We start from the raw sequence: 16,286 nt of genomic DNA, 5'->3' as shown, positions 1-16,286 counted from the left end.
ACAGCAACACAAAGATGGACGACAAAGTCAAATACCTTCTCTCACTCAGCGCGGTGCGAGAGCGTGCTAAGATTGTGGGAGAGGCCGCTGAAGCAGGCAAACTGAGTCACTTTGATGTGCACGAGGAGCGCCTGGGCGAGGCTGCGGATTATGTGACATCTGTCATCAAGGTTCGTTGTTAAGCTTCTCAAGCTATTCGATGATGAAGACACTGATTTTGAATCCACTAGCGTGACTTTGGTCCAGACAAATTCCACACCATCCCACCTCATGGTCGCTGGCAACACTTTGAAGTTGGCGGCGTTCCCCGCATCGCTAACTTGCTTGATGAGTGGAAGAAATCTGGATGCGACGATTTGGAGATTACTCGTCGTTTGATCGATCTCTTCTTCGTTTCGGTGCTGTTGGATGCTGGTGCGGGAGACCACTGGCGGTATGTGGAGCCAGGAACGAAGACGGAGTACGAGAGGAGTGAGGGTATTGCGGTGGCGAGTTTATACATGTTCAAGAGCTGGGGATTCGCTGCGAAGAAGGATGGGGGACCGATTGTTGATGGTGAGTATACGCTTTGCGGTTGAGATTAAACCGTGCTGACTGTGCTGCGTGTAGGAAAGGGACTACAAGATTTGAAGACGGAAACACTGGCAGAAGGCTTCCAAATCTCCGAAAGCAACCCCATGCTAGGTGTTGATTCTCGAGCCAACTTGCTACGCAGTCTGGGGAAATCATTGCTTTCCCACCCTACTATCTTCGGCGAAGAAGGCCGTCCAGGAAACGTCGTTGGTATGTTTATCATTTACACAATCACTATATCAAGTACTTACCACATAATACAGACTACATGAAGACCACCACTTCCGACCCCTCAACTTTGGATATCCTAACGTTCTGGGATGTCCTCCAAAACCTACTCATCCCCATCTGGCCCCAAGACCGTACCGTGGTGAACGGCCAAGCCCTGGGTGACGCCTGGCCTTTGTCTACGCTCAAAACGCAATCCAAAGAAGAAACCTTTGATGAAAGCACCTTCATCCAACCCTTCCACAAACTAACCCAGTGGCTTGCTTACTCCCTCACCGTCCCCTTCACCCGCATCCTCTCCCTAACATGGAAGAACATGTCCTCCATGACCGCACTCCCCGAATACCGCAACGGCGGTCTATTCGTCGATCTCGGCGTTCTGACTCTGAAGCCTGCGTCTCTGGATCGTGGTCTAAAGGCTACTTCTGACGGAAGCGGTCTTCCTTCTTTCACCGCGGGAGACGATGCTATTGTCGAGTGGCGAGCAATGACGCTGGTGCTGGTAGACAAACTGTACAAGCTGGTCTTGCAGAGGATGGAAGGGGTAGATTTGAGCATGGCGCAGTTGCTTGAGGCAGGAACGTGGAAAGCAGGGAGAGAGGTCGCAAAAGAGAAGAGGCCTCAGACGAAGAGCAGTCCGATTGTTATCTTGAGTGATGGGACAGTTTTCTGAGGGACTTGTAGGATTGAAGGTTGGCCCATTAAGAAACACGACCGACTAGGAAAAAAACCTACATTCTTCACAAAATCTTGCGTTCAACCCCTCATCCCCCTTCCTACATCACTTCTCTCCGTTCCTTTTCCATCCGTTCTATATCTCTCTTGCGGCGCATCATCCAATACACCCAAGCCATACGGTCTCATTCTACCCCCTGGCTCGCGTTCTTCTCTCCGTTCTTCAGGTCCTTGCTGATTAGAGGCCGTAGGTTTGGTACCCTGAGACGCCCAATCCTGAGGCGCCATCCACACTTGCGGTGGAGTATCTGAGCCTGTGACGTGTCTATCTCTAGATCCCTGGTCACTCTTCCACATACCACCTAATACTGGCGATTCCGGCTCTACTTCTCCTCCACTGTCCAACTCGCTCCTTAATCCGTCGCCTGATAGTTCAGACGGGCCCCTCAAATGTCCGTACATGGATTTGTGGGCACGAAATTGTGCTGGCGTAGGATTTGAAGGGGTGGAGTTGGGGAGTTCTTGGGGTGGAGTGTGCCATTCGTGTGCGTGACTATGGTATGCGGGGTTATCGGAGGCGTAATTCGGGTCGTGATGGGCGTAGGCTATGTAACGCGGATCTTGAGGATCATAGGGGGATTGCGAGTGCTGATTGAGAGGGGATGGATGGCCGTAGAAGGTGTTGTCGAAGCCTGGGTTGGGAGATGTGTAGGTTGGCGGGGCTGTATCTGTTATATTAGTATAACATTTCAAGCCGTCGGTGAAAAAGATCAATTTGACTTACGGTCCGTTGGTTTCGTTCGTATGTGTATATGATGTCGTTGCGATTGTTGGTCTTCCGTCATCCCACCGATAGGTAGGATGTCTTGTCTCTGCTCCATTCCCTCTCCACTCCCATCGTTCTTTCCTTTCTTCCTTCTGAAACAAAGACACCATACCACAAATCCAACGACCACAGCAAGTGCAAAAGCGCCACCCGCTGCGCCACCTGCAATAGCAGCGACCGGTGTTTTCTCTCCGGCTTGAGCGGAGGCAGTGGCCGATGTGGACGTCGTGGTTGTTCCAGGTGTAGTAGTAGATGAGGATGCATTTGCCACATTGACAGATGCATCGCTGGTAGATGAAGATGGCGATGATGTAGCCGTAGCGCTGGATATCGTGGTGGATCCGCCAGTGGCATGATAGGCGCTGAGCTGGTCCTGGCGATTGAGGATGGCGGGCTCAAGATCGCCGTCCGGACAGCCAGACTGGGCGCATGCGTTCGTTTTACAACATCCCCAGAACGTTTCTGCACTTCATTAGCTAGTTCTCTAGAAGTCCCAATTCAGGTGTAAGTTGAATGAAGGGCCTTCAGTGCACGTCTAAGGGCGACCAGTGTTGGTTGGTGACTTACCACCAGCAGTGCACGTGAAGAACTTGCTCCCAGTTCCACACGTAGCGTCAGGAAATGTTCCATACGCGGCTGGATCAAAAGCGCCCGGATATAGGTTACCTTGTGCACAAGTGATCTCACAAGGGTCTCTTGCGCAGCAACCTACAAAGAATCTGGAGCTGTGTTAGCGATTGGAAATACTAATGAAGACGGATCCTCACGTTCCATAGCCGCACGACCACCACGTACCTCCAGCTGGGCAAGAAGGAGAGAACGCTTGTCTGCTAGTGAGGTTGGTCGACATCATTCGAGATGACGAGGCTGCGGTGCGCCCGTGGATGGCAGATGAAGCAAGTGCGACCAACGCCGAGTAGCAGCAGGGACTGAAATCGAAGAAGAACCCTTCAAATAACGCAACCCTCGATAGATAATAAAATTCGAAGGGAAGTGAAACTGAAACTCGAACTCAGCCCTGGGTCAGCATATCTAGTGGGCGATGAGCGCATATACCTGCGAACAAAGGGCAACCCTGCGGCTCAACCTTCCCTCTGCGCGTGCATCATCACTACCGAATTCACGACGCACCTTCTCTCTAGTCTTCAGGCTGAGAGATTCCAAGAACGCCTGCGTATATGGCCACATGATGGGGGCCAGCCTTTTCGGGTGTTACCTGCAAGTAAGAAATCTGACGTATGTTGTGCATATCCTCTCAGCACCACGAAGACGCCGGTGCTCTATTTTTTCTTAGATAGTAGCATCATCTAGAAGGTTTACATGCTCTGGTATTCGAGTGTATCGACTGAGATGCAATGAATATCCCCCCAATGTGCTTGCTGTGTTCTAACATGGAAAAACGAACATATTCGTACCATACCGCTAACCACCGCGCCACGGCGTAACGCTGACCGATAGGAGCTGTAAGAGAAAACATTTGGAAGACCAGAAACATGCAGATCCCGGGAGTAATAATTGTCACAAAGGGTGTGAGGTGGTGTGAGGGATTGCCGGAATAAGCCAATGGCTGCCGCGTGGCGGCGCAGTAAGATGCATCGTGGAAAGGCTGACGTTTGGGTGGGCCTTGAGTCGATGGTGGCGGGTTTTGGTGGCACTGCCCGCAGGATTACGGACAAGTTCGTGTGTTCTGATCTGTGACGCTGACGCAACAATATGGCCCAATAGTATATATTCTAGTCTGTTAAGTTTGAATATTGTCGTGAACTACTGTCAATACATCAGAAAAACGGAGGGTATTCAGAATGAGGAAAAGGAGCAGCCTGGCCGAATCTTCTGATAGGGTCCCGATTCTATGTGAACATCCGATATTCATCTGTTATATTATACATTTTTGCGCTCGCTGATAGACTGGGTATGATATGCAAGTACAGAATGAGGTCCAATGAAACAACCCAAATACAAGAACCTAAACGGAAGAAAGAAAGAAGAGTTTTCCATGAAACGATATGATCTTTGCGCAATTAGTTCCTTTGTGACGGTCCCTCCTCAGTCATCACTCCCAACCCTCGTCCTTGACTCGCTCGCTTAGCCATATCATTCTGGAATTCTGCTTGTACAGGTCGAGGGGACACTTGCGGTGACTCCAACTCGGAGGGGGGTGCAGGTCCTGTAGCCTCGACGGGAAGTTCAGAAAATCGTCGATTATCTGCACCAGCAGGAAGTTCGGAGTACCGTTGCGTGCTAGATTCAGGGAACTCTGCCGGCAGCTCTTGGGGTTCGCTTGCGTGGCTGGCGTATTGGTGGTATGATTGATGGCCCTTGGTAGGGGTATTGTCGTGGTAGGAACCCCCGATAGGCGCAGAGTACGTAGGTGGTGCTATCATAATTGTTAGCTTACTGTTAGGTGAGTTGACGAGATAACGTACGTGATTGGCCGTTGAACTGTGACGAGTGCCTGTTGTGGTCGTGCTTCTCATTGTTCATCATTGGAACCATGGCCGCTGCCCCCATATCGCCTTCGGCAGGCTTCTGGTTGCGTCTCTTGCGAAGGACGAAGAAGATAATCAGTCCAATTATAGCAAGGCCGACGACACCTCCGACTACTCCACCAACAATAGCACCAGTGTTGCTCTTTCCGTCACCCGATGAAGAGCTTGCGCTTGGGGTTGCGCTCGCGGCATCAGGGGCGTATTCGTCGAACTGCTCTGGTAGAGACAGGAAGGCAGGAACTAAGTCTCCACCCTCACATGAGGGCGCCGGTGTCGCTTTGCATGCATCATGTTTGCAGCATCCCCAGAAAGTGTCTCCAAAGCCGCATGTATAAAACTGGCTGCCTGTTCCGCAAGTGGCGCCTGCGAATTCTCCGTGATGTGAAGCGTTGTATCCACCAGGGCGGATGTCTCCTTGTTGGCAACCAGTGGTACACGGATCGTTCCCGCAACAACCAACAAACTTGCTCTTACTGTCAGCATCACAGGCATACCTGGAGTTGGTTTAGTATCCGCGTTGCTCTTGAGTTCTAGGATTTGCCTTACCACTTGCCTCCCTGCGGGCAATGAAAGTCGTAGAATGATGAATTAGACATGATGTTGATACTTCCAATAGCAAGGAAAAAGTCTTAGATGGGTAAAGTTTACAGTGAAGTATAACGTTGCAAACCAAACGGCGCAAAAACAAAGATGGGACCAAAGCGAGAGTAAGTACAGCAAATCCTAGTAGAAAGACGGTAGATATGATAAAGAACGGGGCATATGTCAGCTAGATCAGAGATGAACAGCACACGGACAAACATGTATCTCCATGTCTCGAAGCACGCGCGAGGAACGCCTGAATGGGGCGTTACCTGAACGGTAGCACTGCAGGAAGACATTGTGCATAGCACCCGCCAATAGAGGACCACGCGTGATCCAATGTGGTATAGTCGCCACTCCGCCGTATGGTGGCTGGCCTTGTGTGATGTATTTTGGTGTACTGTCAGAAGCTTATCCGTACAATTCGCGTTAGTAGCTGAAAGGAAGTAAGCGAAGGATTGACGAGCCTAGAGCCCGACCCGTACCCCGTGGCGGGATTTGATCTGAGCGTGAAAGCCTCAGCACAGCCCTCTTCCATCGCGGTAGCAACGGCGTGTATAGCGGAAAGTCGACGCGATGCCACGATGGTCTTGTTAGGCATACTACCAACACATCACGAAACACAAGCCCATTGTGCTCCTTCTCTTGACTGCACTTTTTCAAACGACCCACAACAAACCTCAGGCCTCCATAGGGCGGTGTGGAGCAGTGTCAATCACAACTTCGTTCCTTTGGTGGCGTCGTTAATCGAAATGACATCCAAGATGCGCTTAGGGATGGGGCCATTTCTCAACAGCGCGCGCGGCCCCACAAGATGTCAGCATGAGCCAACATTACTCCGGCACCGAGAGGATTGTAAACTCAGGCTGTATGTCTCAGAAATCGTGCTTATAAACACCCGGTCGCCACATTGTGCGACAAAATCCGTGTTCGCCGACCTGAGGAAGAGATGCGGCTGTACGGGTGTGTCAGCCATAAGCAGTTGGCTTGGCGTCTGCGTTCCGCTCTCGATTTCGCTTGTTGCGCGGCTGAAGCCAAGAAGAGGTTGTATTTGTGCTACAGATGCCACCAGATGTTTAGCACTATCACGCGGCTGGATCGTTCAGAGCTCAGACCGATATGTGGACATCCGAACAGACGAACAGCGCACCGTACTTGACTGGAACAGGCTTAGAAAGCCAAGCTCTAGAGCTCAAATTCATGAGTACAGCCTGGTTGCCTTATTGCAGCGCCTGAGGGCGAGGCGGCGGTGCTTAAATGGTACAGCCTTCGTTGGGAAAAGTGGAGCGTGTTGTTGTGGCTATATACTAACGGCTCGAAAAACGCTGCTGAAGCGGATGCGGTGAGCGATGTTAAACCAACGCTGTCGCTTCAGCATGAACGTCTGAACTGAGAGCTGCACGTTCTGCAAAACTACCATGTGCGTCGCAAGTAACGCGTTCGTGGGTCCATAAGCCAAGGAGTTCGCGTAACTAGGATGCAGCGATAAGGGCGGGGATGAATACAAGAGCGTCCAACATCACGTCGAACCACGGTAGACGATAAGAAACATGGTTGGAAAGAGCAGGCATGGTGACTTTAATAGTTATGGTCGGTTCTCTCCGTGAGGAGAGGGCGTTGGAAGATGGACGTGTGGTGTGCACGAGCCTCTCAGGCTGGGGCTAGTACATCATCATCGCGGGGAAGCTATCGTAGCTATCTCCAGTGACAACACAGCAGGCATACCGCAACAATATCCGGCGAATGGCAAGCGGTAGACGCGAGAAACTTGTTCATTCCCGGTTCCATTGATGAGTTGATACATGCGTCGCGCCAATGTGATCCCAGCGGTATTGGGACCAGCCTCCCCAGCGTAATTGGGTGGCTGGCAGACAGTTTCAAGCACCCGCCATCTCGAGTAGAAAACTTCTCCACGCCCAGCTACAGAAAATCCTCACAATGCTATCATTCTTGAACGACTCCACTTGATTAGTGTACCGAAGAAGATATGAATGTGGAGCCTGGATTCCAACTCAAGCAAACCAACGGTAGGTAAGCTGCACCGGCTATTCAAGACGCGCATCAGGCTGACCGAGGTCCCAGTCTCTCAACCTCAACTATCCCACCAAACCTCACAGCAGAGCGTTGCTGCTTCATTAGCTGCTTCGGAAGGCTACTACAGCGCGTCAGAACAGGCGTCTAGTTCGAGCGAAGAAAGACAGCCTTCCTACCGGACGCCGCCCTCTGCCCACCGAACACCAGCGCAAAGTCATGAGCAGTTGGTGCCACACACTGACGTCCCAATAACGTCCCTACGAGGTATCGGTATCCCCAGGCAGCAGCCTCAACGCCCTCAGTCACCCGCCGTCTCTACCATTGCCGAGGAATCGAGACCAGACACGCGAGACGCGAGACGCTCCCAGTTACTATCAAACATGGACGCCGAATCGCAGGTAACCACACCAGGCCAAGACACTACGCCATACATCCGCTTTGCTATCGACCAGCTTACTCGGGATGAGGAGGTCAGAGGATCGAGAATATACCCAGAGGTTCGGCCAGAGGACGATGAAGATGATTATCCCGTCGATAGGATCGTTCACGACAATGGCTTGGGATATATGGCCCAGGAACAGAGGACACAGCAAAGGATGTCGCAAAAGATACCACGGAAACCTTTGAGGAATTCATCAACACCGCTTGCGGAAGCCCCAGCACCTATGGCTACCACGCAACCTTACAACCCGCACTACCAATCCCAGCAGTACAGGCAACAGCAGTCGCCCTCGCCTCCTCGGTCACAAGATGACGTTTTCGTAGCTCATACTCAGCACGCGCCACTCCACTTCCTCCCAGCCATTCTTCGCCCATTTTGGCTTGGTATCTTCATCTTCCTGTGCATCCTTATGATCGCCGCACTGATCTTCTCCGCGGTTTACTCCAACCGCAACGACGTTGGCGGCCTATGGAACTACAACGCTTTTGGCGACAACCGCTATTTCGTGTTCGAATACCTCCCAACCCTACTCGGAATGCTTTTGCTGCTTTGGCTCATCCAGGTCCAGACGGCTCTCCAACGCCTCATACCCTTCATCTCAATGGCTTCTGATTCTTTCCACAAGCGATCTGAAGCTGTCTTCCTCCGACTGTACCCCATGCAGTTCTTGTTGCCCAACTTTGAGCATTTCCACTCTGGACACTCCGGCGTCGGAGTTTTCTTCCTCGTATCATGGTTGTTTACTTGGACGATACCCCTTCTTGCTTCTGCTTTTAACGTACGTTATGACCTAGAACGTAGTGTTTGGCGATGGGTAGCCGTCCAAGGCATCGTCTGGACCATCGTTGTTCTTTACATTCTTCTTGTCATCGCCCTGGTCTATCTGCTGGTTTTCCTTATCCGCAACCCGACTGGCCTGAAGTGGGATCCTCGATCGCTTGCCGATATCATCTCGCTTCTCGAGCGCTCGAACAACCTCACCGACTACAACGGTTCCGAGACATTTGAGAAGGGCGATTGGCACCTTGTCAGCAACCGCGCAGATCGCCTTGGATACTGGACGACCACCAAAAGGCCCAGCGACGTCTTCTATGGCATCGGCGAGGAGGGTGCTGGAATTCGGAGGTTCTCAGTCGAGCGAGGGCGTATCATGGAGAAGGGAGCAGAGCGCACCAGTTCTGAGCTAGCCCAGGGCAACGATTTCACTATCCGCACCGACATCCGCAACCCGAGCGTGCGATTGCGATACCTTCCATGGTATCTGAAGGACACTTCAGTTATTGCATGGATCGTCATCGCCGGCGTATTGCTAGTCGCCTTCCTGGTCGTCAGTTTTGTAAATGACGCTGTTCGACTTGGATTCCTGCCCCAAGTCTTCGCCCGTACAGACTCAGGTGGCTTCTCGGCTTCAAACTTCCTCTACTCCTTCATCCCAGCACTGATTGCCAATTTCCTCTTCCTGGCTTTCTTGTCCTTGGACTACTCCCTCCGTGTACTCCAGCCCTACATTGCGCTGTCCGCGAAGGGCGGAGCCACCGCCGAAGCCTCCCTGCTAGTCGACTATGCCTGCCGTTTACCTCTCTCGGTTACTTTAGCAGCGCTCGAGAACAGACACTGGCAAACAGCAGTTCTTTCTTTTGTCTCGTTGACATCAGCCACCCTTCCTGTTCTTGCTGGAGGCTGCTTCTGGACGCAATACTACGGCGGCGAAGATGTCGTTCGTGTCGCAGCAGAGCTTGCAGGATACTACGCCCTCTGCTTTTTCCTCGCCTTGTACGGTATCAGCCTCCTCGCTCTCTTGCCAGGTCGCCGCCGAGCCGCCCTTCCTCACCGCAGCAACACACTCTCTGAGATAATCAGCTGGGTATACCAGTCTCCAATCCTCGTTGACCGCGCCTTCTCTCGTCCACAGACAAAGCCCGAGCTTGTAGCAAAGCTAATGGGAACCACCTACGCCGAGCGCACATGGGCGCAATCGGCCCTCTCCCTGGTCCGCCCGTCGCGCAACAACCTGCGTAATGACGAGGCTGCAGAACCGGCCCTAGGCGACAAGAAGAAGGGAAAAGGACGCAAGAGCGAGAAACACAATTCTTACACCGATCCCCATAAGATTCGCTATGGCTTCGGCATCCACGTAGGTCGCGACGGCCTCGAGCACCTCGGTATCGATCGCGTCCACCGTGGTGGAGAAAGGAGTGGTCGCGAGCTCGTCATCTGGGAAGAGCAGCAAAAGAGCAAGAGGAAGAGCTGGACAAGCCAGGCTTAGGCTTCTCACACGAACGTAACGCAACGTACCTTTACGATTACAACCACACTCGCATATGCAATATCGAGTTTTTCACAGCACCATCACACTTTTAGCATCGGCGTTTTTTGGGGAATATTATGGAACTAACGGGACTCACGGCATTTTGGGACGACTGGCGCAATGATCTTGGAATTGAACGAATCTTACGCAACGTAAAAGGAATTGTATAGTACGACATGGTAATGGTGGGAGGAAATCTTGGATATAGAGTGGGAGTCGTAGACAGACTACGCTTCCCATGTGATAATGACGTGCAAACGGAAAGGCAAGCAAATAGGCCTAGTAATTATGAGAGCTGAATAGCAGAGATATGGACGATGATGAATATGGAGAATGACAACACCAATGCACACCATCATGATGCGATTGGAAGTTAGTTCTTTTGCCTCACTTGTACAGTTGATGCATCTGAAGTGTCAAGTTTTTGATATTTGTATCTCGAACGACTACGCGGCAATAGCCGCCTCAGTAAGTCTACTGATCTCCAATTCGCCATCCCCACCCAAATTATCCAGTCCATGGAACCCTTCCTCGACAACCCATCTTTGTTCGTACTTCATAAGCACTTTACACGCGTTACCCACGACCAAGAGTCCAGGAGGTCTGCTGCCCTCTTCTTCTACAGCAGCGCAAACGTGTTCCAGAGTCGTTCTAATGACTCTTTGATCCGGACATGAAGCTCGTTCCAGTACAGCGACGGGCAATTCTGCAGGGTACCCTTTGCCGACTAGACTTTCGACTAGTGCGGATAGACGGTGAAGCGACATGAGGAGGACGAGTGTGCGGGAAGCTACGAATTCTGGTGGGTCGAGGGGCGCGCCTTTTCTACCTGTGCCAGTGCAAATGAGCACTTGGTCTGCGATACCACGGTGTGTGGCAGGTATCGCAGCGAAGAGGGGTGCGCTTAGGGCACTTGTGATACCAGGTAGGACACTGGGTATGAAACCATGCGCGCGGAAGAAGTCGTACTCTTCGCCGCCACGACCGTAGATGTATGGGTCGCCCTGCTTTATCCGGACTACGACTTTGCCGGCCTTGAGTCCTTCCAGACCTAGCTCCAAGAGCTCTTCCTGCGCTTTATCTGCATTTCCGGGGAACTTTCGTGCGATGTGGACGGTGGCGCGGCGGGGAACGAGGTCGAGAATGGGTGCGGGAACGAGTTTGTCGGCGAGAATCAGATCGGCAGAGAGAATGGCTTTGTGGGCTGCGCGGGTAAGGAGGTCGGGATTGCCAGGACCAGAGCCTGCGAGGATAATACGGCCTGCACGTCTTCCGGGAGTCGTGGCAGTGGGCCCGACTTTCGAGGGGCTACTGCTGGCGAATTCACGGAATAACATATCGACGTCTGCATCCGTAATACCCGCAAGACGGCGTAGAGGCCAGTATTCGCATATCTGTGATAGCCAGCGCATGCGACGTCCCCGTGCTGCTTCTTTGCTTTCTTCCAGGATCAATTTGTTGAATGTCGCTGGCTGGCCACTGTCCTCTTCCTCTGCTTCTAGGTCTTGCGATAGTTCCGCTGCATGATCTTCCTCCCATATGCGTCTCCGCAGTGTCCCCAGCCTCTCAACCGCATCACCCAGGCGCGGTGGGAGCGACGCCGCAATCTCCCTCCTTATTCTTGCAGAAAGTTTGCATCCCTTTCCAGATGTTGTGATACCAATCTGTAGAGGACCATCCGAATGTGTTGAGAGGAGGGTGAAGGAGCAGAGATTCGGTGCATCGGCGACATTGACTGGTATGCGTAGTCTCCGGCAAAGACTTGAGATGTGGGTCGCTGTGGCGAGTTAGAAAGAAGCCTGGAATGTAGAGGTATGTCGCCTACCTGATGTATGTTTACCGCCCGCGGTAACAAATACGGCATCCACTACGCCGTCTACCTCTGGCCTTCCAAGTGTGGTCAAGTCTTCCTCGACGAAACTCCGCTTTAGCCATTTTACTTCGCCCACTTCAATGCGCTTGACGAGACCATAGTGAAGTGTGGAGTCCTCGGGCGCAAGCAGTATTGGTTTCGCACCGACCTCTATTGATCGTGCGCATCGCGCGCCTGCAAGTGGGTTGGACCCTACTACAAGGTGGATGTGGGATGTGGCGTCAACCGCGGTAAGAAGTGCTGGAGCCATGTTGAAGTGTGATGTAGAATAAATCGCAACAACTTGGAATGCCAGAAAGGAGGGGCAATAATATGAGTAGAAACAATCGCCGATGCGGTAACTCCTCGGCGGCGTTGATAATGCGAGTGCACATTATTTGTTCCGATAGCGACGAGCCGATATGGCGCGATACGCACTAAGGGCATCCCCGCGGAAAAAGGCGACATGTGAGTGGTGGTCCCGCCCAATGGTCGATGGTGCAATTGACTGCTGTCAAACTTGCGCGGAGTTAGTCTATTTGCTCGTCGCGGCCCATTACAATGTTGAGCGCTTTTCGGCTCAACATTACACTGTGTCCAAGAGCGTTAAGTTTTGCTGAGGCGGAGATCAGAGCGGGGTCTTGGCTCTCTACCCGGATCTTTTCCTTGACGCGAACGTCGTGGTCCTTGTATTTGAATGTACGATCGGCTTCATCGTGTGCAGGTGCTCTTGCACCGCCGAGCGCGGATGCAAAGGTGTTGCGAATGCTGAAGCCGGTGAGCGATGTGCTGTCCCCAGCATTATGTGGTTCGAGAGTGCGGATTTCGAGCACAAGGGCGGCATCGAAGACGAACAGATGGAAAGACACGTTCGCTGGCAGTGGAGGATCGAAGGTCTATGAGTCGTCAGTAACGCCCGCGTGTGTTCTACATGTGAAGCCTACCTTGTCATCTACAGGATTCTCCCACCACGGCGGCTGCACGTCTGAGTAGCCTTTCAATGCGGCTTGCGCCTCCAGGATATGGTCGTGTAGCAGCTGCAGTTGGCCAGAGACAAAATTGGCGTTGGTAGCATCGCCTCCCCAAGTAGCCACGTCGATGACGTCGAGGCAGCTGTTGATGGACGTTCGGATTGCAGTAAGCTGGGGCACGACGAGTGTAGGCGCGTGCGGTGCAGAGGATATGGCGAGGTCGTAGGTCAGAGAGCCTTTGGGTGGTGGGAGGCTTGCCAGACGGAGCTTGACATTCTGCGCCGTGTGAGTTGGTGCATCAGAACAGACAAGTAAGGACATACGCCTTTGGTGATGCGCGTGCCAATGCGCGTAATGAGGCCCTTGAGACTCTCGGAGCGCACCGAAGTCAGCACAAGTGTCGAGCCGTTTTCTGAAGGCGCAAGCAGAGCAGCGCACTCTTCCAGGCCTGCCTTGAGCGACTGCAGCGTCTCACGGAGCTGCACAAGCAGCCATTCAAGCTCTCGCGCTTGCGACGCCGCCTGCTCATCAGCGAGGCGGGCATCATCGATGGGCGGCCATACAGCGGTGGACATGGTGATGTGCTTCCAAGGCACGACGGTGCAGGTTGTTGTTGGCTGCTGCCCGGGCTCGATGGCCAAGCTCCACAACTCACCCAGGAGATCTTCGCTACTATCCGAGGAAGGAAGCCATCCCTGCATCCCTCACCCATCTCACCATGTGATGCCGCACACCTCAGACACTTGCCGACTCATTAACTCGCACCGTCACGATCCGTCGCATCCGCCAACATGCTTCCAGGCAAGCCGCGGACCCTTTGGTGTGTCGACGAGCCTCGGGATGATGCAAAGCGCGCGCGATAGTGTCGTAACCCTGTGCGATGATGAAGCTAGTCGACGACGCCAATAAAGAGCCCGATTCACTTGTGTCGAGGGCTACGTCACCGCTGGCCAGCGCTCATAAACAAGCTCGCCAGGCCTCTTTTCACTGCGCGTTGGACACGCAGCTAGTTACGTCGAATCATCCCACTGTAATAGCACCATTATCGTGCATCCTAATCTTAATAAACACTCACCCTTGCGACAACCTCTCCATTGGGCGACTTTTCAAAAATGGCAGTGGCTAGTACGTCGTCCGTCGCTTCCTGTTCTGGCTGCGCGCTTGCTGACACGCTACTCAGGACCTATCCTCGCCTTCAGTTCGCTGATACTGGTCGCTGGTGGCCTGCTCTTCCAATTCCTAAACATCCTCACTGGTGGTGTCAACAAGAGTCCTCTTAACAAATTCTACTTCCTCGAGGCATCCACCGACGGCATCCCCAACGCGCGCAACCCATCGCGATGGACCTTCTTTGCCATCTGCGGCTCTGACCCATCATCCGGCAACAATGCCAACTGCGGCTCACCTGTCCCGGCGCTGCCATTTGACCCGCCCAGGAACTTTGGCACCCAGCAAAACATCCCCGAGCAGTTCATCGGTACACACCAGTACTACTATCTGTCTCGTTTCATGTTCGCTTTCTACTTGATCGCCCTCTTCTTCGCTGCCATCGCTCTCATCTCCGGTCTACTTGCTCTCTGCAGCCGCCTTGGAGGATACCTCTCCTCTTTGATGACATTTGTCGCTCTGTTCTTCCAGACGCTCGCTGCAGCTCTCATGACGTAAGCATATCCATGGCGAAACTTCTTACCATTTATACTAACTTCACCAGCGCATGGGTAGTCAAGGGTCGTGACGCTTTCCGTTCCGCTGGTTTCGAAGCACGCATCGGAAGATACCTCATGGGTTTCACCTGGGCTGCCGTTGCCTGCTACTTCCTAGCTACCGTCATGTTCTGCCTTGGTGGCCGTCTCGGAGGCGATCGCTCTTCCAGCATGCGCCGAACACGCTCTACCAAGTCAAACCGCAGCCGAGGTAGCTTCTTGGACACTGAATCTCAACGCAAGACCAGGGATTACTCTCCTTAAACTGGAACCGGATGTATAGGAGGACCATGAGACTGAAGAATGGCCATGTGGAGGAACATTGATTTTTTACGCAACGATATCCACGATTTGATTTTGTAATGCACGAACATAATACCATGTTATAGCGCACAAGCGAGTTAATGCTATCAATGTACATATGCCATATAGCAAATGTAACTTGATATACAAACAGCATTCCAACGACTATCTCTTAAGCCTGCTAAGGGTACATAGAAAAATATCCCATGCACCTACACATGCATAAACATGGTAACGCCTCTAAAGAATATGTGATTAAACATGTACTCTTCCTACTGTGCCGGAATCCTTTCTGCTATGCTATACACTTGTCACGCAGCACTAATCTAAGATCAGATGTCTCACGACATACTTATCCTTTTGGTTAGAGGCAATCTTCTTTTCGTGGCTTTTCGAGTAGCTTAGCATCAAATTATGTATTGCGGGAAGGATTCTTGCACGAGATCAACTCACCATCTTAGGTCTAGTTGAGTACCTACTCAATCAGAAGGCACCAAGATAGAGTGTATTGAGAGTTGCGTCACTATATTCAAATTCGACGTGCTGTGGATACTTGAGGCTGGGATGAAAGTTGATCGAGCTATATCTCCATGAGCAGTAAACAGCGTGTTCGATGCCTATAGCATGATCATTGTGATTACAACCATAGTGTGACGAATAACATGCTGTGGAGATGATGTTTAGACAACGAAATCTTCGAACAACAGGGTAAATGAGCATCAGCATGTTCTGCAGTCACGATGTTTGGCTGCCACAATGCTAGCATGATAAGCTTTGTGTCAAAACAATGTTGTGTCTCGCATAATGACCACGAATAACATGATTCTTTGTCGTCTTAGTGTTGTCCGCTCTAACACGTGCAGATACCTATGTTGCACGTATTAAGTCTACCCAGTTCTCTGTTTGCTTCGCATACTCACAACTCTTTCACACTCCACGGTCCTCCACATACAAGCTACAGTCTCATTGTCATTAAAATGTACTTCTCTTCTGTCTTCGGCTTTGCGGTCCTGGCATCCGTCATGTCTACTGTTGCAGTTCCTGCAGCTCTTCAAGCGCGCGGCCATTGTGGTGACTTCTATGATAATCACCTCGGACCTGGCACTGCAGGTGCTATCAATGGTGGCAAACAGTGCCAAAATTTCAGAAAAGCCGGAGAGAGTCCAAATGATCAATCAACCTACACTATGAGAACGAATGGCGTTTGCCTTCACTGCGACTTTTACTTGTAAGTATATAAAAGGAGGCCTAGCGAGAAACTGTCTGACAATCTTGTAGCAAAGAAAACTGTAATGACGCA

General features: G+C 51.9%; 8 protein-coding genes across 8 annotated transcripts; 4 read left to right on the top strand and 4 right to left on the bottom strand.

Annotated features, from left to right (window-relative positions):
• Window positions 1–14: 14 nt before the first annotated feature.
• CC77DRAFT_1026941 (DUF1688-domain-containing protein) lies at window positions 15–1,474 on the top strand (the record flags this gene model as incomplete). Its single annotated transcript, XM_018526340.1, has 4 exons — window positions 15–170; window positions 231–555; window positions 610–783; window positions 837–1,474. 4 exons carry the CDS (start codon window positions 15–17, stop codon window positions 1,472–1,474), a joined length of 1,293 nt encoding a protein of 430 aa, XP_018391193.1.
• An 83-nt stretch (window positions 1,475–1,557) lies between these two features.
• Window positions 1,558–3,152, bottom strand: CC77DRAFT_1055896 (hypothetical protein; the record flags this gene model as incomplete). The annotated part of the gene is made up of 4 exons (XM_018527861.1): window positions 1,558–2,198; window positions 2,261–2,764; window positions 2,870–3,021; window positions 3,070–3,152. The coding sequence occupies 4 exons, from the start codon at window positions 3,150–3,152 to the stop codon at window positions 1,558–1,560; spliced, it is 1,380 nt and encodes a 459-aa protein (XP_018391192.1).
• Window positions 3,153–4,323: 1,171 nt separating this feature from the next.
• Window positions 4,324–5,387, bottom strand: CC77DRAFT_925187 (hypothetical protein; the record flags this gene model as incomplete). Its single annotated transcript, XM_018533846.1, has 3 exons — window positions 4,324–4,679; window positions 4,729–5,285; window positions 5,338–5,387. 3 exons carry the CDS (start codon window positions 5,385–5,387, stop codon window positions 4,324–4,326), a joined length of 963 nt encoding a protein of 320 aa, XP_018391191.1.
• Window positions 5,388–5,815: 428 nt separating this feature from the next.
• CC77DRAFT_6030 (hypothetical protein) lies at window positions 5,816–7,116 on the top strand. The gene has a single exon (XM_018532427.1). It carries the CDS (start codon window positions 5,958–5,960, stop codon window positions 6,717–6,719), a length of 762 nt encoding a protein of 253 aa, XP_018391190.1. The 5' UTR covers window positions 5,816–5,957; the 3' UTR covers window positions 6,720–7,116.
• Window positions 7,041–10,555, top strand: CC77DRAFT_6086 (hypothetical protein). The gene is made up of 2 exons (XM_018532434.1): window positions 7,041–7,400; window positions 7,456–10,555. Exons 1-2 carry the CDS (start codon window positions 7,361–7,363, stop codon window positions 10,113–10,115), a joined length of 2,700 nt encoding a protein of 899 aa, XP_018391189.1. The 5' UTR covers window positions 7,041–7,360; the 3' UTR covers window positions 10,116–10,555.
• Window position 10,556: 1 nt separating this feature from the next.
• Window positions 10,557–12,425, bottom strand: CC77DRAFT_6163 (uroporphyrin-III C-methyltransferase). Its single transcript, XM_018532457.1, has 2 exons — window positions 11,983–12,425; window positions 10,557–11,934 (listed from the first exon to the last, which is right to left on the bottom strand). The coding sequence occupies exons 1-2, from the start codon at window positions 12,278–12,280 to the stop codon at window positions 10,604–10,606; spliced, it is 1,629 nt and encodes a 542-aa protein (XP_018391188.1). The 5' UTR covers window positions 12,281–12,425; the 3' UTR covers window positions 10,557–10,603.
• A 114-nt stretch (window positions 12,426–12,539) lies between these two features.
• CC77DRAFT_923598 (hypothetical protein) lies at window positions 12,540–13,555 on the bottom strand (the record flags this gene model as incomplete). The annotated part of the gene is made up of 3 exons (XM_018533745.1): window positions 12,540–12,905; window positions 12,954–13,256; window positions 13,304–13,555. 3 exons carry the CDS (start codon window positions 13,553–13,555, stop codon window positions 12,540–12,542), a joined length of 921 nt encoding a protein of 306 aa, XP_018391187.1.
• A 56-nt stretch (window positions 13,556–13,611) lies between these two features.
• Window positions 13,612–15,072, top strand: CC77DRAFT_1015136 (SUR7-domain-containing protein). The gene is made up of 3 exons (XM_018523968.1): window positions 13,612–14,105; window positions 14,161–14,641; window positions 14,692–15,072. The coding sequence occupies exons 1-3, from the start codon at window positions 14,093–14,095 to the stop codon at window positions 14,945–14,947; spliced, it is 750 nt and encodes a 249-aa protein (XP_018391186.1). The 5' UTR covers window positions 13,612–14,092; the 3' UTR covers window positions 14,948–15,072.
• Window positions 15,073–16,286: the final 1,214 nt, after the last annotated feature.

This window comes from Alternaria alternata (assembly GCF_001642055.1).
Source record: "Alternaria alternata strain SRC1lrK2f unplaced genomic scaffold CC77scaffold_1, whole genome shotgun sequence".
NCBI classification, from domain to species: domain Eukaryota; kingdom Fungi; phylum Ascomycota; class Dothideomycetes; order Pleosporales; family Pleosporaceae; genus Alternaria; species Alternaria alternata.
This window is presented reverse-complemented; position numbering and strand designations above follow the sequence as displayed.

Excerpts from the sequence above, each read along its gene's own strand:
- CC77DRAFT_6030 (XM_018532427.1), top strand. The coding sequence starts at position 5,958 with ATGGTCTTGTTAGGCATACTACCAACACATCACGAAACACAAGCCCAT.
- CC77DRAFT_6086 (XM_018532434.1), top strand. The coding sequence starts at position 7,361 with ATGAATGTGGAGCCTGGATTCCAACTCAAGCAAACCAACG. Across the intron at positions 7,401-7,455 it reads CCAACTCAAGCAAACCAACG|TCTCTCAACCTCAACTATCC; the intron begins GTAGGTAAGCTG and ends CCGAGGTCCCAG.
- CC77DRAFT_6163 (XM_018532457.1), bottom strand. The coding sequence starts at position 12,280 with ATGGCTCCAGCACTTCTTACCGCGGTTGACGCCACATCCCACATCCAC. Across the intron at positions 11,935-11,982 it reads GGGCGGTAAACATACATCAG|CGACCCACATCTCAAGTCTT; the intron begins GTAGGCGACATA and ends AACTCGCCACAG.
- CC77DRAFT_1015136 (XM_018523968.1), top strand. Across the intron at positions 14,642-14,691 it reads CTCGCTGCAGCTCTCATGAC|CGCATGGGTAGTCAAGGGTC; the intron begins GTAAGCATATCC and ends TAACTTCACCAG.